General features: G+C 53.7%; 1 protein-coding gene across 10 annotated transcripts in view; it reads left to right on the forward strand.

Moving 5' to 3' along the window:
* The window catches only part of SCN5A (sodium voltage-gated channel alpha subunit 5), a 101,349-nt gene that overhangs the window by 19,905 nt on the left and 57,886 nt on the right, over nt 1–23,558 (forward strand). For 6 of the 10 annotated variants that reach the window (XM_030812108.1, XM_030812107.1, XM_030812110.1 and 3 more), the window contains 6 exons: nt 7,267–7,356; nt 8,761–8,889; nt 15,679–15,770; nt 19,770–20,000; nt 21,541–21,604; nt 22,934–23,075. In XM_030812108.1, the coding sequence (XP_030667968.1) occupies nt 7,267–7,356; nt 8,761–8,889; nt 15,679–15,770; nt 19,770–20,000; nt 21,541–21,604; nt 22,934–23,075 (748 nt within the window). Of the gene's footprint in view, nt 1–7,266; nt 7,357–8,760; nt 8,890–15,678; nt 15,771–15,910; nt 16,003–19,769; nt 20,001–21,540; nt 21,605–22,933; nt 23,076–23,558 lie in introns of all 10 variants that reach the window. The other 4 variants (XM_030812100.1, XM_030812102.1, XM_030812105.1 and 1 more) reach the window with 1 other exon arrangement.

The raw sequence follows: 23,558 nt of genomic DNA on the forward strand, positions 1-23,558 counted from the left end.
AACTCTGGTTAGCATTAAATTATATAAACCACAGCTGAAAAAAGCTCCAGCCTGCAGAGGAGAGCCATTGGAGTGATGCAGCGTAATGAGGGATTTATCGGGCTTGGGCCTGAGAGGGGCATCATTTGGGCAGCACACAGCATGGGGCACCAGCACCTAATCACTCTGTTCTCTGGACTTCAGAGAAGGGGCCCCATAGATGGAGCCTTCCGGGAGGGTGGTGCCAGCTGCAGAGTCAGAGGCATGAGTATTTCACTGCGAGGGCTTGGGCAGACCTCCCTTTGGCCAGTGGCAACCAGGGTGAGTGCACACATGCAGGTGGCTCTGCTGTTCATCTAAGCGATGCTGCTAGGCTCAGCAGTGCGACTGATTGTGGGTCTAGTGGGCTGGCCCCACAGAGCTCCCCAAGGTCCCCTTCAGCCCCTTCTCTGAATGGACTTTTTTGAGGCCAAGACAAAGACTTCACTCAATAACCTCTGGCCAAGGCAGGAGGCATCAGGATTACAGATACCGAGTGAGGGACTAAGTAACCAGGACTGAGGCTGGCAGGTCAGGAGCTTTTCCTGTCGGGGCAGGGATGGGGGATGCTCCTCCTATGGCTCCACTTTCTTCCCACCTGTGCCCAGTGCCTGATCCTGACCCCAGGGGTTAATTGGAGGGCCATGCACAGCAAGTCATGTCTGCATGCAGATGTGCAGTAAAATGCATGCTTCCAACCACGTGTCTGCTCTCCTCCAGCCTACCCCTGCCTTTCTGGTGGGGTTCATGAGACAACCCCACATGCAAACCATGGATGTGGCATGAGCAAGGTGGGAGGCAGACAGTGTGGAGAGGAACCATATGTAGCGAGCAGACTGCTATTCACAGCTGCATCTTATTTTGTGGAGCAAGTGTGGGTCTAGATTTCATCTTGAGCCATCCTGAGTTCCCTGTAGGTGTCAGGGTCTTTGCTAGGCATGCTGGGGTATCCAGCCGAATAAGACCCCATCTGGGCCCCTTGGGAATTTTATAGTCCCCTAAAAGTGATAAGGCAGCTTCGCAAATAGTTATCCTTTCTGCCAGAGTGTGGTCACAGCCTGGTAAGAAGAACAGAGCAGCAGGAGGAGGAAAAGCCAGCTTTTGCTCTGAGCCTGTCTCCGGCCTCGCTCCGGGGGTGTGGCCTCTTTAACAGCATCCTCCAGCTCTCACCTGGGGCTTCTCCTCCAGGTGTCTAACCAACCCAGCACTGTTTGGCAGCCACAGAAGCCCTCGGGGATGTAGCAGAAGCTTCAGAGCTCCTGCAAGGTGCTGAGCTGGGTCGTGGGGCAAATGAAAGGTAAGGGAGGCAGGTGGGCAAGGGAGGCAGTGGGGGGCCCTCGAGTGCCCAGCCTGGCCAGAGTGTCCATTGAGCAATGGCTCTGAGGCTGTGAGGTGCTGCTTCCACCTGGAAAAACTGGCCCTGAGGGCTCGAGCCAGCCTCCATCCCCCAGGACAGCTGCCTCAGGGAAGTGTCGAGCATTAGTGAGGACCTGTACTGGGTTCCCAGTGGCTGCCTTGACACTGCTGCTGCCTGGGGGTGGGAGCACATTGCTGGACCTCGACAGCGCCACTTAGTGGGCTCAGTGGGCACTGGGGGGAAGAACAGTCGTAGATTTGTGGGGTTTGGGAGCAGCCCCTCTGCAACACTCACTGTTGAGCCTTGACATTGAGTGTGGTGTGTGGACCAGTAGCATCAGCTTCACCAGGATGTTGTAGGAGTGGCCGAATCTTGGGCCTTACCCCAGAACCTGTGTTTTAGCAAGGTCCCATGTGCATGCCACCCTAGGGCAGTTGCTTCCAAATGCTAGTCTGAGGGCCACCTCGGTCTCACCTAGGAAGTTTGTAAAAATGCAAATTCTTAGCTCTTTCCAGACCAGAATCACCAGTGTGAGTCCTAGAAATCTATAAGTGCTCCATGAATTTTTTTTAACTTGAGGTATACTACTTCATATACCATAAAATTTATCTTTTTTTCTTTTTTTTTTCTTTTTTTTTTTTTTTTTTGAGACAGAGTCTCTCTCTGCCGCCCAGGCTGGAGTGCAGTGGTGCGATCTCGGCTCGCTGCAACCTCTGCCTCCTGGGTTCAAGTGATTCCCTGCCTCAGCCTCCCGAGTAGCTGGGATTACAGGCGCCTGCCATGACGCCCGGCTAATTTTTGTATTTTTAGTAAAGATGGGGTTTCACCATCTTCGCCATGCTGGTCATGAACTCCTGACCTCATGATCTACCCGCCTCGGCCTCCCAAAGTGCTGGGATTACAGGCATGAGCCACCGCACCCAGCCAAAATTTACCATTTTTAAGTGCACAGTTCAGTGGTTTTTAGTATATTCATAAGGTTATGCAACCATCACCACTATCTATTTCCAGAACATTTGCATCACCCCAAAAGAAATCCTGTGCCCATTATCAGTCACTATGCATTGCTAAAGAACATCAGATCTCATGTTTTGAAGGGTGAACTTTTGCTCTGCTTAAATTTTTATACTCATTGAAACATCTAAGTTCCACATGTGCAAAATTCTGTGCTACGCCCTTTGGGAATGGTAAGTGGGGCAAAGACAAACTTAAAAGTGGGCAGGAATGCAGCCTGGTTAGAAAACCTGCTCACTCGTGACAATCCAGGAGCTCACAGACCGTAGCAAGTGCGCGGTGATTCCGCTTGGCCTTGTTCTTGGCTCCATGCTTGCAGTATATCTCTGGGAAGTTACCAAAAAGTAAATATGGGCATGTAGAATGATGTTTTTATATGTATTTTTTGTTATAATCCTGCAGAATGTGTTCCTGCCGGGATTAAATAAAAGAAAGCAACTGAACTCCATATCCTATCGCAGTCACATTCAGAGAGGCCTCACACACACACTGAGAATCATTTTGCCTTCGTGGTTGTACAGGATCTGTGCATAAAATCCTCCCACGTTCCTCTACCAGATTCAAATGGGCAATCAAACCACATGTCTGTGGTGTATGTGTGTGTGCATGTTGATTTAATAGCACAAACACATGGAAATACCCCTCCACAGTTAATTACCTTTTCATTGGGAGTTTTGTTTTTTTTTTAAACTCCCTGGGATCTGAAGATTTAGGCAGCCCAAGTGTCAGGCATTCCCCACAACTCAGGCACTCCTTGCTGGCATTTTAATCACGAGGCTAGGAGTGGGTGTTTAGGGACAATGACATGACAAGATTGAAGGTGTTCAGCTGAGCATAGACCTGGAGAGCTGGCCTTTACCTCAGCCCACACAAGGGACCAGCTCAATCATCAGCCTGAAATTATGAGGCAGTGCAAACAGGTGTGCCCTGGCCAGGAGTTCAGTTGACTCATTTCTTTCGTGTTGGCTACGTGCTGGGCGCCATGGGGGACCTGGGTATGCTTTAGGCAGAGTCATATGGACTGGGGGCTCAGTCTAGGAAGGAAGAGATCTCATACATGCAGAAGAAGGATTGGCAATTGTGCAAGCACTGTCCTCAAGGCCATGGGAACCAGGCAAGGATTTTGAGCAGTGAAGTGGCAGAGAGACAAGAGCTTGCTACATGTCACCCTAAGCCATTGCTGTGTCTGGAAAAGATAAAACCCAGATAAATAGCTCCTGTCATTGCCCACCATGGGACCCAGGCCCTGACTGGTGGGATTCAGGGGGCTGTGTGCCCTGGCTCTTCCCTGAGTCTGAGTGTTCAAGTCTCACTCATGTCTGTCTGGGTCCAGCCAAGTCCTGTAGTACAAGGCAGCCTGTTCACACTACTGCTCCCTGCAGTGGGGCCTGTTCCCCACTCTAAGGAGAGCTGTGAGTGGTCCCCCTAGAGCTGGAAGGGACTTGGCTCCACCGAGAGGAGTCCACCGCCCAGCCTTCAGCCCACGCTGCTTCACCATGACCAGCTGGGCTGACTGGTTGCTGGAGCAACCCTGGCCAGCCTTGGTGCTTATCTAAATGCCTCTTCCAGGAAGCCTTCCTGCCCAGCCCAGCCAGAGGCACGTTTGGTTTTTTCATAACATCCCATGTCAGTGCGTTTTGGGGACATGGCTCCATTGCCCCCCTAGCTCCCACTCAGGGCCAGACACACATGCTCAAGTGGGATTTCCTCTTACAAATGACAAATAATTTCCTCCCTCCTGTACGGTAGTCTCCCCACATTCGACGGTGCTCTTTACCTCGTTTGGTTTTCACACCGCCCCATGGGTGGCAGAGGCCAGGCGTGGAATAGCTTACCTGCTTGGCATGTGAGAGCCAGAAGCAGCATGACTCATGCAGACCCTCCAGTCTGGAGGCAGGAAAGTGGACTGGGTGGCCTTGAATGTCATCTTGCAGAGGTGGTGCAGCCTGGGGCCTCAGAGTGGGGCCCAGATCAGGAGAACCAGGGTGCAGGCTGGCTCAGCCATTGATCAGCTTGGTACCGGGAGTACTTTCCCAGGAATGCTGTAACAAATTACCACCAATGCAGTGGCTTAAAGCAACGCAGATTATCACCTTACAGCTTTGGAGGTCAGAGGTCCAAAATGGTTCTTGCTGGACTAAACTCAGTGTCAGTAGGGCTGCACTCCTTTTGGAGGCTCTAGGGGAGAATGTGTTTCCGAGGCGTTTCCAGCTTCTGCAGGCTGCACTGGATTCTTAGTCTGTGGTCCCCTTTCATCATCAAGCCAGGAATGGCCAGTTGAATTTCATGTCACAACACTCTGCCTCTCCCTCTTTTGCTTAAAAGGACCCCTGTGATTACACTGAGTCTACCTGGATAATCTAGAATGATCTCCCCACCTCAAGATCCTTAATTTAGGGCCAGGAGCAGTGGCTGATACTTGTAATCTCAGCACTTTGGGTGGCCGAGGTGGGAGGATTGCTTGAGCCCAGGAGTTCAAGACCAGCCTAAGCAACATGGTAAGACGTTGTGTCTACAAAAAAAAAATTAAAAATTATCTGGCTATGGTAGTGTGCATCTGTAGTCCTAGTTACTCAGGAGGCTGAGGTGGGAGGATCTCTTGAGCCAAAGAGTTCAAGACTGCAGTAAGCTATGGTAATACCATTGCACTCCAGCCTCAGTGACAGAGCTAGACCCTGTCTCGCAGAGGCCAGGGGAGATCCTTAATTTAATCACATCTGCACGGTCTCATTTTGTCATACAAATTAGCATATTCACAGTTTCCGGGGATTCCTCCATGGCCACCTTCGGGGTGCTGGGGGGATTATTCTGCCTACCGCAGTGACCTTCAACTTAACCTCTTTGTGCCTCAGTCTTCTTATCACCTAAAATGGAAACAAAGTCCGCATCACATATGGTTGTTGGGAAAACTGAATTCGCTGATGGACACGGAGAGCAAATTCTGGTACCTAGGAAGGGCTCAATAAATATTCACTCTTAGCATCATTGCTTGCATATTTTAGGAGTCACCTGGGCTCCTCAGTAGATGCTTAGCAGTAGATCCCTGGGGATGAATAAAGACTGGTTGGAGGGCTTGTTAACCATCTACCTAGTGAGGAAAGCCTTGGCACATACCCCGCGTGTGGGCAGTGTGTGTGTGTGTGTGTGTGTGTGTAAGGGAGAAGGGGTACTGATATTGAGATGATTATCTGATCCTGCCTTGAAAGCTGGAGAGGGATATAAGCCTGGCCCTGGAGACCCTCACACAGGCAGAGGGCTGGGCAGATAGCAAACTGACGGAGGGACCCCAGGGCCTGAAGTGATGCCTTCTGGTCAGGGAGAAATCAAGGCTTCCTGGAGCCATGGCATCAGAGCCGAGCAGTCCTGTTGGCTCAGTCCTTGTTTGACTAAGGGAGATTCCCAAAGCCTAATTCCCTCTCGTCCCAGATGAGAAACTAGATAATTATAAACTGGAGGCTGGTTTGAGAAGATGCTGATTTCCTGATTGCCTGACTCCCTAGAAGAGGACTGGTGGCACGGAGGGCATCTACCTGGTTAGATTCCTGAGAGGCATCCCCACTGTCCCCAGCTGGGGCAGTCGGCACCGCAGCCAGGCCTGGTCTGTGCTCTGACTGCACTGGCCTCCCGGTCGGGCGAGATGGAGCTATGCTAGGGAGGAAAGAGGCAGCCCCTGGAGCTCAATTACCGCAGCTCCTGGGCGGCCTGTGGGAATCACCAGTTTGGCGGCTGTGCATACGGGGCTGAGGCCGGGCATGGTGTTGAGCACTTGGGGGCAGCCATAGGGAGTGGAAGGCCCAGCCTCTCCTCTGGGGCTGGGTAGGGATTTGTGAGAGAAGCACAGTGTCCCTGCTCTAGGCCAGGCCCCCAGGGGTGCCCCAGCCTACAGGAGGCCCAGAGTCTGCCCCCTTGTTCCTCGGCAGGCCTTGCAGAGGTGGAGGAGGGCGGTCGGAGCTTTGTCTAGCCTGAAGCAGCAGCTAGGAATTGTAGCCAGAGTCAAGCTCAGAGAAGTCCTGGGCAGTTCAGTTCAAGGCCAAGAGCCCATAAGTAGACCTGAAGCACAGCTCTGGCATTTGAAGCGCTGCCTTGTGATAGGAGACAGATGGACGTTGCCGTTCAGTGAAACGCCAGGGCTAAAAGAGGGGTACCTGAAGCCCGCAGGGCACTGAGGCAGCACCGTGTTACCAGAAAGGCAGGACAGGCTGCTGGGGAGTTGGGTGGGGTCCTGCTGAGGGGCTCCTGCAGGGTGAGACGGAGATTCTCAGGTGGAGCAGAGGGCTAGCTTGAAGACTAGGTGCACAGGCAGGAAGCAGCTGGAGGAGTGGTCCCCTACCTCCCCAGGGGTAGCAGGCCCTGGCCAGGTGTGCAGTTGTTTGGCAGCAGAGCATTCTGCAGAGAACTTCTAGACAAAGCCTGGCCTGGGCTACTCCCCTAAAAGTCGGGGAGGGAACTCAGAGCCGTGCCACTCTGGCCTTGCCCTCCCCTGAGGAGCAATTTATAAATGCCCATTTCTCTCCCATGTGACTGAGGACAGGGCCCGTCACCTGACTGCGGTTAAAAGCCTTTGAGGTCTGGGGCCCACCTCTCCTGCCTTCCCTCCACACGAGACCCTACCAGCAGTGTGGTTTCAGGTCGCTGGTGCCTATTAAGTGTCATGGAGCAGGGCAGGGGGCCAGCTGCAAGTGCTGGGGAAGGGACAGAGACCAGCCTGGGTGGAGGGGGGTTGGCATGGACTGGTCACAGCCCCAATGTGTCTCCTTGGAGACCCTGCTTATTTTCTGGTAGCACTGGCCTGGCAGTGATGACCCCTAGGGGCAGGACGCCCCAGCGGTGGTGGCGTGGCCAGCCCACGCTGCTTAGCTTTCCTTGACCCCACGCACGCTCTTCAGCATGCTCATCATGTGTACCATCCTCACCAACTGCGTGTTCATGGCCCAGCACGACCCTCCACCCTGGACCAAGTATGTCGAGTGAGTATCTTCAGGGCCTTTCCTCCACGTGGCCCCCTCCCTTCCTTTCCATTCCATGCCATAGCTCCTGAAGCTGCCCCAGAAGGGGGCTGTGTCCAAGCCCAGGAACTTACCCACGGTGGTGGGGCGGCCCTTGGCTCAGCTTCTGCCCTCTTTTGCCTTTCCCAGTCCTGCCAACTTCTGGCATTAATTTGAGTTGTGCCTTCTGGGGAGGAAGCTCTCCAGATTGGCAAAGTAAGACGTTTCTCCCTGTCCCGCCTAAACAGGAATGATGACATTGGAGAAAGCTCTGAAATAATAATAATTTATTGAGCATTTTGTACACACCAGGCACTGTCATAAGAACAATAAGCATCATCTCTTTTAACCCTCATGGCCACCCAGTAGCGTGGGTGCAGCCACCTTCCCCATTCCACAGATGAGACTAAGAATTAGAGAAATAGCTGGCCTGATGTCATGCAGCTAGGAGGTGGGCAGCTAGGAGGTGCCCCAGGGCTATCCTCACTTCAGTAACACACTCTGCTGCCTTTTTTTCCCAAGTCCGGCCTCCTATAACCATTTGCACAGTTCCAGAACTGCTTCTGGTCTTTTCTTCCCAAACAAAAGTACCTTACCTGGAGGTTCTAAGCAGACTTGATAGGCCCTTACTGCATTTGGCTGCAGCTCTCAGGAGACCAGCAGAATGTTGGGGCAGCCTCTCTTCCCAAAGCGGTCTGCCTAGTTCTCCACGTTCACACAGAACCTAGCAGTGCTCTCAGCTGGTACGTGCAGCTGCTCTGAATCCTGGGATGCGGTCCTCTCCCGCTCCAGCCCTGGGGGCCCCAGTCCCAGCATCCAGGCATTTTGGATTCCTCAGGCTCCCCTAGGCAGACAGAACAGCACCCCGACTCCCATCAGCCCCATGCATTATAACATCAACACCCCTTCAAGCCCAAGGTGGACAGCTGGACCCACTTACCCTGTGAGCAGTTGAGGATTGGCTGGGCCCATTGCTAGCTGCTGAGGACCCACAAACAGGGGTAAGGGTCCATGTATACTGTCCTATAGCACAGACCCTGTGGCCACTGTATGCCTGTTGCATACACAGCCCCCCAGGGCTGGGGTGAGGAGATTGGGAGGAGGTCTTCCACCAAGACAACTGAGAGAGAATACACAGAGTTCAGATGGACACATGGCAGTTACACGGTAATATGGAATAAACAGATTGGCTGATGGATTCATTAGCCAGATGTTTAGAGCAAAGTTCCATCCCCAACTCCAGCTCTGCCATGGGGGCATTGCAGAGAGCCCCATTTGATGGCCCCTGTTGAAGGGAGCTGTGTGGGGCTCACACCATGTAGGGAACCTGGAGAACCTGGCCTGCTCAGGCCTCCCTGAGAAACCCCACTGGCCTCTCCTGCCCAGGTACACCTTCACCGCCATTTACACCTTTGAGTCTCTGGTCAAGATTCTGGCTCGAGGCTTCTGCCTGCATGCGTTCACGTTCCTTCGGGACCCATGGAACTGGCTGGACTTCAGTGTGATAATCATGGCGTAAGTATCTCATTTGCTATGCTGTGCTATGCCTTGCAGGCCAACTGGGGCCGGGTGTGCACCACCCCAGGCCCCAGACCACCCCTCTCTTTCTGGCTTCCTCCCTGCAGTCCACATGCAGGTCTGCACACAGGCTGGAGGAAGGTAGGGTGGAGGCCCTGAGCTCACCCTGGTGGGGAGAGACAGCTCAGGCAGGCCTTGGTGGTCAGGCCTACTGGCTCACCTGGGGCTCCATGGCAGCCCTGGGCTCCAGGGACGTCATTAAGGTTCTGGTTTAGTATCCTCTGCCTTTTCCACCAAGAGAAACCAATATTTCAACCCCTGGCCCACTGCAAATGGTGACCTGGATTCCAACATGATTAAGGATGAAATTGCAGCCAAGAGAAGGAGCCTGGAGAGGTGACTAAGCATCCCCAGGAACTCACACCAGGCGCACCAGCACATCAGCTTGCTCCATCCAGAGACTCAATGTTTGGCACATTTAAAGCACCCGGCCACTGACACAATACAGTGGATCCTCACACCAGCCAGAGAAGTAGGCTATATGGGGATGGCTTAGCCCATTTTATGGGTGAGAACCCTGATGCCAAGGACACACAGGGAGCCTGCCAGAAAGTGAACATGACCCCAGGCCTGCTGCAGCCCAGGCTGAGGCCCCGCCTCTTTGCCTATAGGAGAAACCCTTGCTGAGGGGTCAGTGTTGAGGCTGCACCCCACCCTGGAAGTATCAGGGAACAGATGCTGGGTTCTGATGGGACATCTGCAGAAGTCGTGATCAGAGGCTCAACCATCAAAGGCGTTTTGAAGGCTGAGTGTGGTGGCTCACGCCTGTAATTCCAACACTTTGGGAGGCCGAGGTGAGCAGATTGCTTGAGCTCAAGAGTTCAAGACTAGCCTGGGCAACATAGCGAGACCCCATTTATGAAAAACACAAGAATTAGCTGGGCGTGGTGGCACACACCTGCAGTCTCAGCTACTTGGGAGGATCGCTTGAACCCCTGAAGTCAAGGCTGCAGTGAGCTATTATCACATCACTGCATTCCAGCCTGGGCAACAGAGCAAGACTGCCTCAAAAAAAAGAAAAAAGAAAAAGGCCTTTCTGAAGCAGAGGACCTAGTGTGTGCAGGGCCGAGCACTGCATCTCAGCAAGGGGCAGAGCTGGTGAGGCTCATACCCCCTGCCCTTGCAAACCCTCAGTTTCCCGACATGTGAAAGAATAGTGTTGGGTGCTATGGTAACAGAAGCTCAACTCAGCTCTCACTTTCTAGGATGCTTGGAATCCCTGAATCTACCTATTGAAGACAGGCTTTAACCCCAGACATGAGCGGCCCTGAGCTCAGCCATGCTGTCAGGGAGAGAGGACAAAGAGGGAAACTATACCCTGGTGAATGGGGCGCTTTCAAACTAGACGGAGAAGCTGGTAGTGGGAAAATGCATCAGAATCTCTGTTTCTAGGTACACTATTTGTAAGCCAACTCTAGCCCTCCATTTTACAAGTGGGAAAACAGGCTCCGAGAGACAATACCACTTACTTGCCCCAAACCCAGTATGGATTTAGGCCTGGGTGGAGTTGAGCGAGCAAGGAAAGAGTGGTGGGAGATGAGTTGCAGAGTAGTGGGATGGAGGACAGATCGTGGTAAAAGCCAGGTGTGATGGGAGCCACCGGGTTGTAAGAACAGGCACAGCTGTGACCCGCTTTACATTCTGTAGAGACTCCCCTGGCTATGGTGTGGACCACAGACTGCAGAAGGTAGAGACAGACGGAGTAGTTAGGAGGCTATATCTTGGCAGCCAGGAGAGAGAAGATAGTGACTGGAACCAAGGACCAAGTGGAGAAGGGGAGCACCTGGTCAGATTCTGGATATACTTTGCAGGTAGGGCTGACGGGAGGCCCCCAAGGTGGTTTTTGATTTGAGCAGCTGCTGGGTGGATGGTGTTCCCATTGATTGAAATGGAAAATTGGAGAGAGCGACACTGGCTGAAGTAGGAAGAAAATCAAAAGTCCAGTTTGGGATGTATAACATTTGAAAGCACCCAGGGTGAGATATTGAGTAGGCAACTGGATATTCCAGTCTAGGGTTCAAGAAAGAGGTCCAAGGTGGAAGTATAAGTTTAGAAGCCATGGGGATACAGATGGTATTTAAAGCCAGGAGACCAGATGAGATCACCTAGGCATGAGTGTAGCCTATAGCCTGAATGTACTGTGGGACGCCCCAACATCTCATCTGGAGGCCAAGAGAGAAGGCTGGAGGGCAGAGGCAAATCAGGAGAGAGTAGTGTCCGGGAAGGAATGTGATTCCACTGGAAACCCGCCACCGGGAGGTTGGGGAAGGTGATGACTAACAATGGACTATTGGATTTGACAGAGGGAAGGTCACTGGTGCCCTTGACAAGAGAGGTTTCAGTGGAGGAAAAGGACATGCACCTGGTTAAGGAGGGTTCAAGAGAGAGTGGGAGGAGAGGAGGTGTGGCAAGTAGAGGCATCTATTTTGTGGGGCTTGCTATAAAATGGGACTGAAAATGGTGTGGTGGTCAGCGCGGAATGTGGGTCAATCAAGGGAGGGCTTTTAAAGAAGGGGGGTATCTTTGCAGGCTGGTGGAAATGATCCAGTAGAGAGAGAATGCTAGATGATGTAGATGAGCAAGGGGATTGCAGGAGCAAAGCCCTTGAGCTGGCCCAAGAGGGTGGGAATCCAGTGCCAAGGGGGAGCATCGACCTGAAGAGTGGGGAAGGCAGAATTTCAGGTGGAGATGGAGGTAGATTGATAGAGTTGATGATGAAAGGAAAGGAATTTCTCTTCTGATTGCTTCTATTTTCTCAGTGAAATAAGAAGCTTGATCATAAGCTGAGAACAGAGTGGGGAGGCACTTCTGAGGTTTCAGAGTGAGGGAGAACTTTTCATGTCAGAGCCGAGGAGGTTGCACTGACTTGGGAATGGAGTAGGGTTGCCAGGCTGGGCCCTGGGGTGCCCTGTGGGTGGGAAGCAGTAATCCACGGTGTCCTGAGGCTGGGTGTCACAGAAAGGAAGGTGGCTTCGGGCAGGAGAGGATACGCCGTCTACCTGAGCCTTTCCTAGCTCCCCAACCTGGAGCCTGGGCAAGACAGTATCACCACAGAGGCAGCCCCAGATCCAAGGAAAAGTCATTGCCCTGGGCCAAGCTTTGGCTCAGGCTGTGTCTCTGGGAGATGCTCTGAGTGACCTCAGACCCTTAACAAGTCCTCCTGCCCTGTCTCCTGGGAGAATCCTGGTTTCATTCCCAAACCGCTTCTTTCACTGGGAGTCACAAAGCAGGTGTGCCTTCCTCACCAAAACCTGCTTGCCTTCGCTGTGTGCCAGGGCCAGGGCTGACAAGGCAGAACCCGGCCTCAGAAGCTCAGACACTCTCCACGTTTCCAAGCATCTCACAGAAATGGCAAATCCACTTCCCGTAGGGCTGTGTGACCTATTAGCACATCAGCTGTGGGCCCTTGGCTGGCCTGGCCTGGCAGCTTTGATTGACTGGAATTCTGGCTTTGAAATGCATTCTCTTAGAGATGCAATGGTTCAGTAACAAGGGACTCTAGGATGATCTAAGGAGACTTGAGTGAAGGGAAACATTCCATTCAGTGAAATCCTCCATCTGACCTCCATTACACAGATGGGGAAAGTGAGGCTCACAGAGAACCTAGCACTTGCCCAAAGTTAGAGACTGAATCAGAAGGAATGCTGAGACTAAAACCAAGTCTCCCAACTCCTAACCATGGGATGGATGGGAGAGGCACCCCGAGTCTGATGTTTCTGCTGGGGTGATCCTCCACCCCACTGATTTAGAGGCTGTGGGAGGGTCTGGGGCAGGGTGCTGGGAAGCCTGCCAGGCTCAGCTTGCAGCCCTCCAGCCAGAGCTCTTCCTGTGGCCCCACTCACAGAAGGGCATTACCTGCTAGTTAGCATAGCCTCCCACCTTCTGGGGTTGTTATGGAAACCAAACCTGGAGGGGAAGGGAGGGAGGGCAGAGAGAAGGGTGGCAATTCCTGCAGTCACTAACAGCGTGGGCTTCACCATCTCAAGATAAGGGCGGGGCAGGAAGAAGGCTTCCCTGTGCTGGGGCTGGTGATGGGATAGGATTCTCACCCACCACCCTTTGCTCTTTCTGCCCCTGTCTGCTGTCCAGCTGTCTGCCCCTGGCCAGCAGCTTAGCCATCACTGAAGGAGCAGACTGGCTTGGAGGAGGATTTTGCCAGCCTGAGAGGGGCAAAGCTCTGTCCCCTCATGCGACCCCACACTTGCCACCTCTGCAACCGGCCCTGTGTCATACCAAGCATTCCTCCTGTCCTGCCACACTCAGAGGACCCAAAAGAGGCCTTGGTGGGGATCTGGGTAGAATAAAAGAGGCAGTAGCCCACCATGTCACCAACATGGTCCCAGACATTCCACACCCTTACCCTGTAAGTCCTCTTTTAAGACTTCCTCTAACTCATGATTGCTCTCCCAGACAGACACACGGCCACCAGCTGCACTCCTATTTCCAGCCACTCAGCTGGCTTTGCAAGCTTGCCAGGAGCACAGATATGGTCCTCCCTTATTCTGTCACTAAGCTGTCCTTGTCACCTTGGGACACCAGCTGCCTAGAAGGCAGACAATGAATGGAGGCCAAGCACTGTCTGTGCTGGGGACACTGTGCTGGGGGCAGGTTCCACCCTGGGACAGGCAAAGACAGGCAGAATCTAAGCTAGAGATAGGCAGAGTTTTCAATGGAGACACCAGGGGACAGACTGGGTCTGTAAGGGAGAGGAGGGAAGCAAGGACGGTTGAAGCAAGGACGGTTGGTTCCCTCTCTGACCTGCACAGTATTCCACTCACTCCCTGTAACTAGAAGAGACAGACTTGAAACCAGTATCCTAGGCAAGGGGAGCTGCTGTCCCCAGCCACACCTGGTAGAACAGCAGCTGGAAAAGGGGCCCAGAGCCTCCAGCAGGCCAAAGCCATGGTTTCCATGGGATGGCAATGTCAGCAATATCCCAGGCTCAGCCAGAAAGTCCTATGGCAGCACCATGTCTGGAGAGAGACCAAGAGAAGAACGTGGGACAGAGCCCTGAGGGTCTGAGCCGTCGTGGAGAATGGAATAGCTCTCAGAAGTTGAGAGGGACCTTGGATCAAATTAACAGGTGTATATGGGCCAGAACAAGCACGGTGACCTCTGCTCCCCAGCAGATGATGGGACTGCATCTGACTGCCACACTGGAGAAAGATGTACATGCTGAAGTGAATACAGGAGATGGAATGGAAACCACACCACAGAAAGGGTCTGGTGTCGCCAGAGGAAAGCAAGCTCTGGCAGTGTGTCTGCTGATTGTCCCGTCTGTGTAGGGCTTTGTGAGTAAGGAGAGATCAGCATGGTGCATAGGGCCATGTGAAGATGGAGGGGCTTCTCCAGTGGACATAGAGAAAGCTGGTGTCAGCCCAGCGTCAATTAGAACCGGACCTGTGGACCCCAGGGCATTAAGTCCCTTGACTCAGCTGGCCAAGTTCTTTCCTGTAGATATTCAAAGCCTGAAGGGGAATTGGGAAGCTGGGAGCAGACTGGAAGGGCCTGGAGGTCCAGACCACCCAGCAGAGTGAGTCTGGCAACAGTGCCAGCCCACCCTTGCACTCACCCAGAGCCACAGGGCTGACGTCCTGTGTCTGACATCTCTCAGGCACCTGCGTCAGATGCACTTGGTTAAACATCAGACATCCCGAGTCCAATGTCCTTTGTTAAACACCAGACACCTTCGGTTAAATGTCACACACCCTGGATGCAAAGCCTTTGATTAAATGTCACAAGTCACTTGCCACCGTCCCGATGGCCTTGGTCACACACTGTCTGTGGTCCTCGTGGTCATGTGGCCCATATACTGCATGTCCTCATGCTCTGCTTGGTCCCTGCCCCCCGGAGACCACCTTCTTACTCCTGTCCCTGTGGAGGCTACGGATGGGCAACTGTCCAAGTTCCAGGAGAGGGCCCACAGCCACTCGCCCTGCTGATCCTCACTCGGACCCAAGCAGGACAGACCCCAGGAAGGGCAACTCGCGTCTGGAGGCCACTGCTCCAGTGGAGACCCAGGGCCATCCCTGGAAGATACCAAGGGTCTGGGGGTGGGACTGGTAGACTTGGGGAGGTGCTCCACTGCCTTGGGGCCCCTCATCCTGCCCTTTTCTCTTCTTGGGTTATTCCTTGCCTGTGAGTAGTTGAAGAACAGATATTCAGGCAACTTCTCTTCCCACCTTCCAGTACCTCTGTCTCGGAAACTCTTGTTTTTTCCAATGAGTATTCAGGCCACCTCTACCTCGTGACTTCAAGGACTTCTGAGCCAGGCACAAGCTGATCAACAGACCACAGAAGATGTGAACCAAAACTAGGACCAGAAACGCACTTGCTTCCTGTATCACCTGACCTGAGCCTCCTGGAAAATAGGCTTCCCTCTTCACTCTGATGTGTCCCCAGCCCCAGACCCCACATGTGGCTTCATGTCATGGGTCCCAATGATATGGAGAAAGTGGCAGAGTGGTTGCCTCCTAGCACCGGTTATCCTTAGCACTGTCACCAAGAGAGCCACCGGGAAGCTTGCCGTGTGGACATCCTTACGGCACTCAAGCTGAAGTCCTGTGTTAGGAGGGTTGAAATCCAGAAGAAAACCTGAGGGAAGCCCTGGGCTATCCACAGCACTACCCCCACCCCCGTGGGAGGGGGCCAAGGGAGAGGGCTGGTCGGGAGGGCAGGCGGAGGTTCTGCTTTGTAATTCCCAATAACTGTGGTTTGATTCTGCAGGTATGTATCAGAAAATATAAAACTAGGCAATTTGTCGGCTCTTCGAACTTTCAGAGTCCTGAGAGCTCTAAAAACTATTTCAGTTATCCCAGGTAAGATGCCCAGGTTTGCCTCTCAGATCTCAGCTACAAGTGACTCTCTCTCTGTCTTCCCCACCCCCTTTCCTCCTCTGACTGTGTGTCTCCTATTGGCGTGTTGTCATTGTCTCGTGTGTGAATTTCCCTTGTTACAGATACACAACTGAATTTGTGGACCTGGGCAATGTCTCAGCCTTACGCACCTTCCGAGTCCTCCGGGCCCTGAAAACTATATCAGTCATTTCAGGTGAAAATCAGGTTAAACGCCAAGGCTGGAGGGATACGCCTGGGCGTTTCCAGCCACCTGGGAGCCAAGGCAACCCTCCAGAAGGCCCTTCGAATGTGCCTGTCACCAGAATACCTTTCCCAGGGCTCAGGTGCCAGGGGCTATTGGCAGTGGACATGTCTGTCCCCCTGGAGCCTCAGAATGGACTTCAGGCTGCCCACCCCAGCAAAGCCCACTCTCATAGACACGAGGGGGCAGAGAGCACCCCACGGTGGGGCCTACATTGAACCTAAATTTTTCCCAAGATAGTGGACTGCTTTTCCAAACCACACTCAGCTATTTGAATAGCTAAAAGTTGTACATGAATTGCTTCAGCCTGAAATGGCAGCTTCTGATGAGGAAACCAAAAGAAGTGTGTTTGCGGGAACACCCACACATACCCGGAATGAAAGAGGAAAACTCCAGCACGGTCTTTCATGACTGAGTGCCTCGGCCCACCTTGTGCCCCATCTGGTGATAGAAGTAGGGCCAGAGCCCCAGCCCCATTTTGTGAAACAAAGCGTAATCTGTGGACAGGCATCATCGGGCCTTGGTGTCTAACAGCCCTCGCTGCATGGTGCGGTAGAGGTTTAGCAAACCACGCATGGTAGCCTCAGGAAGAAATTCTCCTTGACAGATGTTGGCAATTGCACCTGGGAAATCTCCTAGGCCCAGATAACCTCTCTAGAAACCATTCTATCCATCCGTCCAGGAAAACTCTGAAAAGACTTGTGATTTCTGAGCCTGGTTGTGCGGTGAGCCAGTGCTGAAGCTGAGTTCCACCCAGGAGACATTCCTGTCCTAAGTTTGTATTCCCTCTCCCCAGACTCAAAGCTCCTCCTGTTTGGAGGAACTTGCTCTGGAGGGGCAGTGCCCAGAGGTTCCTTCCAGAAGTCTTTTCCGAAAGCAGCCACACTTAGAACTGGGTAAGGCACCTCTTTTAAAAAGACAGCTCAGCCGGGCACGGTGGCTTACATCTGTAATCCCAGCACTTTGGGAGGCCGAGGCGGGTGGATCACTTGAGGTCAGGAGTTCAAGACCAGCCTGGCCAACATGGTGAAACCCCATCTCTACTAAAAATGTAAAAATTAATTGGGCGTGGTGGTGCATGCATGTAATCCCAGCTATTTGGGAGGCTGAGGCAGGAGAATCGCTTCAGCCCGGGAGGTGGAGGTTGCAGTGAGCCGAGATCACGCTGCACTCCAGCGTGGGCAACCGAGTGAGACTCTGTCTCAAAATAAAAAAAAATAAGGTGGCTGGAGATAGGTTGCATGCCATCATTCTAGGGAGGTGTGAGAGTTGACGGGAGGATCGGTTGAACCAGATGGCTACATCCACTCCTGATGTGGAACCTGGTGGCTCCCAGGCCTATGGCCTGCATTGAGCTATTGTCGCCCCCAAGGAGTCAGAAGCCCTGCTCTAAGCTCCAATAAGGAATCTGGACTCCCCCTGGTAGGGCTAGTTATCTTGCCAGAGCAGCCCCCAGTTATGCTATGTTCACACTGAGCTTTCTGGCCTCTAAACCCACTATAGTGTGTTCATAAGGGCCGCATCTCCCCCAGAGCTCCCACAAGTGGCCCAGACCCCTGCCAAGGGCCAGTAGCAAGGAGGCAGTCTGCTCCCACTCAGTGGCATGGAGCCAACTGCATTGATACAGACATCATGGGCCTTGGCACACATAGACTCCGAAACCACATAATCTGTCCTCTAGGGCCCTGGGGAAAGCCTCACAGGCACGCACCCCACCAAAGTAGACAAACACACTAACCACAGGACTTAACGCATATTCCTGGTGTGTTTTATAAGAAAGATTTACAAAGGGAAATATTTCTCGGTCCTGGGGAAATGGAGGAAGCCCACCAAACTCAGCCTAGCTCCATGGGACCTCTTCACAGCTGCCAGCAACCTAGTGAGCCAGCAGGCTCTGAAAGCGGCTAATAGAAAAATGCCATGGTCGGCATTATGGAAGGCCCTCGGGAGGAGGTTCCTCTGAGCTGAGTCTGAAATAGCCCTAGTCCTCTCTAGACTCAGTCGCTTTTCCGTAAAATGAGAGTGAAATCAGAATTGGTGGTTTCCAAGGGCTCTTCCACCCAGCCTGTTAATTCAGTGGCAGGAGGATTTCCCAGTTGATCTCCTGGGGCCAATCCCTTCCTGGGTCTTTTCAGAGAGAATCCTGCAGTTTCATTGCAACCATTCTTGCCGGAAGTGAAATCTATCATCAGTATGAGAAATGTTCAAAGGGGTGAGTTACCCTCGGCCATTATCTCCACAGACCAGGTCAGGGGGTGCTCTGCTGGCCTTGAATGGGATACTTCAGGCCAAAGAGACTTTAGCCTAACAATTGAGGCAGAGACCAGTTTGGGTATTCAAGCTGCTGTCCATCAGTCTTCACTTTGTTCCCCTTGAGACATGCAGGTCTCCAGCCCAGTAAACCCACCAAAGGGTACAGGCAGCTCTGTTACACATGAGGAGCTCTGGACCATGAAGAGCTTGTGAATCTCACCACCACCACTACTCTGGGCCCAGACCTGTGAGGTCCACCCACTGCCCAGGCAGTTGCCAACATCTGCCAGGACGATTTCCACAAGGAAGGCTGAGTGCCTCCGAGCCCTGGGCGGGCAGCAATGTCAGTGGCACCATGGGGAAGTCATCCTCTCCCCATCTTGTGTTTGCTCACCATAGCCTCCCTGCCTGTGGGTCACAGGCCCAGCAGCAGCAGGCACAGAAGCCACAGGTGCTCCTAACACATTAACCGGCTGGACAGTGGATGGATGGAGCTTAATCTGAGATCTGGCTGCTTGGGACAGGGACATGAGGGGCAGGGCCCTGCTGCTGGCAGAGGAGCCTCCTCATTCCCCATGCTCTGCTTGCACTTGTCCTAGGACAGTTGCTAAGGGCCAGACTGGTGTCTGTACATGCTTTTCTGTCATTCCGCTGTGTGGTGCTGGCTTCTGCAGGGAGGTAGGCTGTGCAACTAACAGAACACAGCCTCTCAGCTGTGGGGAATGGGGTGGATGGGGGTGTGAGGAGGTCCTAGAGGGACAGGGCAAGTGAGAAGATGCAATGCAGTTTCCTGAACCTTCCCTAAAGGTGGGTCTGAGCCAGCGAAGGCCCCTTAGACATCACCCACCAGGACCCTGCCAGACCCTCACCCACAGCCCCCAGCAAACACCCGACCACAGCCCCCATCCCCTACCCGACCAGACCTTGGGCCCCTAGTTTCCTCCAAACAATCCACACTCCCTGTACCTCAAATAGAGCCGGCCCCAGCAGTGGGGCAGGGGGACCCCCAGCAGGAATGGCTCTATTTCTCCCCATCTCCAGATCAAGGCTGAGGCCCCTCCATTGCCTCCATCTCCTTTTCCATGGACTACATTAAAAGGGGTAGGCCTGACATACCTTCAGAGCAGCCAATGGAGGTCATGGTCTGAGTATGTGTTTTCTCAAGAAAATAGCACTTTCCACACCCATGCCATATATTTGGCTGATGGAGAGCAAAGAGGAGCAGTCTCCCTCTGAAACTACAAAGCCAGCCTAGACTCCTGCCCAGGGAAATCAGGACAGAATCTCAGCTGCTGAGGAAAATGGGGCTTGGGTCTCAAAGCTCAGGAGAAGCCTCCCTTATTCTGTCCCCACCTCTGGTTGCCTACTCTGGCCCCACCCCAGCTCAACTCAGGCCCAGCCCCCACCAGTGGAGCACAGAGCTCAGTGTCCCTGGGTGACCCCGTGCTTGTTCTTGCCTTCCCCAGGGCTGAAGACCATCGTGGGGGCCCTGATCCAGTCTGTGAAGAAGCTGGCTGATGTGATGGTCCTCACGGTCTTCTGCCTCAGCGTCTTTGCCCTCATCGGCCTGCAGCTCTTCATGGGCAACCTAAGGCACAAGTGCGTGCGCAACTTCACGGCACTCAATGGCACCAATGGCTCTGTGGAGGCCGATGGCTTGGTCTGGGAATCCCTGGACCTTTACCTCAGTGATCCAGGTGCGAACTCGCTCTGCAGCTGGGGAAGGCTTTGCGAGACCAGCAGAGCGGGGTCACCTCCCACACAGGTGTCACCAGAGGGCAGGCCTCCAGGGCTGTTCAAGCCCTGCCTGATCCTCCAGAGACCCAGACAGAGGACAGACGGGGAGCAGACTTAGGGCCTGCCTTGTGACTTCCCAGGCTAGATGGGGAGGCAGTGCTTGAGGAGTGGGAAGTACGGAGTTAGATGGAGGGCCAGTTAGGGGAACAGCAGCTGCAGCATTTGGAGATGGGACTGACCCTAGAGTGTTGCAATGGCAAGGTGACCAGCCTGCCCACAGAGTGTCAGCTTAGGAAAGGGGTGGACACGGAGCCAGAGTAGTTGATGAAGCTTCAGGGTGAAGCCCCACCTAGCTGGCATGGAGATTTCCCAGTTGACATCAGTGTTCCTTGCCAGGATGCTCATTCCATATACGTGCACCCCAGAACCCTGCAAGAGGGTTGGAACAAGCCCAGTGATTGTGCCAAGTTGTGTGAGCCCCTCCGTTGTTTCACTGCCCCGTGGCTCACACTTCCATTCTCCAGGCTGATGGCCAGCACCACTCTTGATTAGAGCCATTGGTCTGTTTCAGAGGTACATGCCGCTGCAAGGCCAGATTCCAGGCCACAGGACCCTGGGCCAGAATGACCCTGAGGGCCATTCTGAAGTTAGGGCCTCTTACATACACCAGCAGTCCACTTTGGAAAACGAAACATAGACACTCAATGAGTAGTTCAGCAGTGGCCTCATAACAGCGCTTCTAAAACTTCCATGTGCACCCAAGTCACCCAGAAGCCTCTGGAAAACAGACGTCTGGGCCCCACCCCTAGAGTTTCTGAGTCAGTAGGTCTGGGTGGCAGTCGGGAAGTTGCATTTCTAAGCAGTTTCCACTTGATGCTGATGATGCTGGTTCAAGGACCATGCTTTGACAACTGTCGCCTAAGACAAAGCCAGGTAATGGTGAGTGTTGGGGACTGATGACTGCCACAGAGAGGAGAGGACAAGACGGGTGGTCCTGTCTGGTGCAGCCCCATCCGGACAGACCACAGCGTTAGCATGGTGACTATGGCAGGCATCACCTCCACCATTTTATGTGATGGAAGTGAGTACAGAGCTGGGCAGTAGCCGGCCAAGGCCCCACAGTGACTCGGCAGCCAAGCTGTAACTCTGCCCAGACCCTTGCCTCCTGGCCTTGGTGGGCCCCCTGAGTGGTTTTGGGTAGGGTGCAGAAGCTTCCTGTGGGGACAGCTGAGGCCCTGCCCAGGGCTACCCGTGTCTTCTGAGAGCATGGGGGCACTGGCAGCAGGATGTCTGCAGAGGAGCAGGAGGAAGGCCAGAGACGCAGCCAGAGTTGCCCAAAGCCTGGCCAGGCAGAGGGCAGGGGCAGGGAAGGGGCAGAGAGGAAGGAAGACCACTAGTGACACTAGTGATAGTGAGGTCTCCACCTCCCCAGAGCCCTGGATGCAAGGCAGAAACTTTTGGGCCAGAGTGCCCCTCAACAGCATGATGTTTCTCTTACAGAAAATTACCTGCTCAAGAATGGCACCTCCGACGTGTTACTGTGTGGGAACAGTTCTGACGCTGGGTATGTGGCACCCACCACCCCGGGTCTCCTTGTCCTGCCAGGGGAGTCTCCTGGAGTTTTCTCAACTGACGGTATTTTCTATTTATGCCCTGACCCCAGGGACAGCGAGGCCTTCTTTTGTCTCCCTTCCCTGCCAGGACCCTTCCCCAGCTTCCCCACCTTGCCCCCAGCACAGAGGAGACAGCTGCTGGAGAAAGGTCAGGGACACAGCTGCAGGGAGAGCTAACGGAGCCGTGAAGGTGGGCTTGGACTGAGGGATAGCTTAGGATGCCTTCTACAGCCCCCCAACCAGCCCACCCCCAGCTCTATTCCCTTCCAGGAGCTCCCCAGAACTGCTCCGTCCAGCTCCAGTCTTCCCTCCCTCGCTGCTGATCTGTCCCTTGGAGTGAATGTGGTTTCCCCAGCAGCCTGGACTTTCCTTGAGATGCCCAGTAGCCACGTGCAGCTTCCAGGGCCCTGTGCACACCAGGGTCTGGATCAGTGTGACAGTGCCATGGAGTGTTAGAGAAGGGGGTCACAGAGGGCCACCTCAAAGGAGAAGTACCAAGTTTGTTGCCTCCTTCCCATCACCAAAGAGATTGTCTGGAGGGTCTTGGGGCATTAGCAAGACACAGAGGTCCCTGGATACATCTATCCACTTGCTAAGTCCCTCGGGTGTGTGTGTGTGTGTGTGTGTGTCTCACACACATACATGCACACATGACTCCAGACCAGCATTTCCTCTTTGGAGAGAGGCTATCACCTCCAGCTCTGTGAACGGTGGATCTGCCTCACTGAACCAGTGGCTGTGTGCACAGTTGTGCAAATGGGCTCCTGACATGGCCAAGCCCCAGCCCATCCCCTCCAGAATCATTTCTCTACCCCATGGCCCTGCCTTTGCCCTGGGCTCATCCTGTTCAGCTCAGCCGAGGCTCACTGCTGTCCCCAACCCTGCTCTCTCCCATGCCCATACTGTACTCAACTTCTCCTGGGGTAGACGGGCAGAAGAAGAGACATGAGCCAGGCTTGAGTGCTTGCTCTCTGTGAGGAGAGGCAACTTGATAGTAACTGGGGATGGTGTGTCGTATGGGCAGAAGGGAGCTTGATTTAGGCCTAGCAGAGTACACATAGGTAGAGTAAAGAGGAAGATAGTGTCCCAGTGGGAGGCACAGCACGAACAAAGTCACAGAGGCAGGCTCCAGCAGCGTGGCACTAGGTTTGTGAAGCTCAGCTTCACCGAGCAGTGGGGCATAAACTGGGTTGCCCAGGGAGACAAGTCCGGCCCAGCAAGGGTCTCAAGGGCAGCAGACCCCTGACAGCATGGAACAAAGTCTCTGTGTGTGGCTGCAGGACATGTCCCGAGGGCTACCGGTGCCTAAAGGCAGGCGAGAACCCTGACCACGGCTACACCAGCTTCGATTCCTTTGCCTGGGCCTTTCTTGCACTCTTCCGCCTGATGACGCAGGACTGCTGGGAGCGCCTCTATCAGCAGGTGCGTGTGTGCCCACAGAGGGACAGCAAGTGTGGGCTCAGGGTCCAGGCTACACAAGTGACCAGCCAGAAGTGGCCCCAGCAGCCTCCCCACTGGTGAGAGCTTTGGAGGGGACAGGGGACAAGGACCCTTGCTTCTGAGGGAGAAGGGATCAGCAAGCAAAGAAACTTTCTTTTTGCTGGTGATGAAGTACCAGTCCCTTTGTATAGGATGCTCTCTGCTCTGTGAATGGGACACTCTTTCTCCCTGTAGGATGGAATATTCTCCCTGTGGGCACAGCATGCCCTGTGCCTTGCCTCCCTCCTTGGGTGGGACACAGTCCCGCTGTGTGCCGGTCATTTTCCTCTGCAGGTCAGCATATGTCCCTCTCTATAGGTGGGACATCTCTACCCTCCTCCCTAGGCTATGGCTATTTGAACCCCTGGCACAACTAGACTAGGTGACTTGGAAATGCCATAACCCAGAAAGGGCCCCAGTGAGGGT

The sequence above is a fragment of the Nomascus leucogenys genome, chromosome 4, assembly GCF_006542625.1.
Source record: "Nomascus leucogenys isolate Asia chromosome 4, Asia_NLE_v1, whole genome shotgun sequence".
Taxonomy (NCBI): domain Eukaryota; kingdom Metazoa; phylum Chordata; class Mammalia; order Primates; family Hylobatidae; genus Nomascus; species Nomascus leucogenys.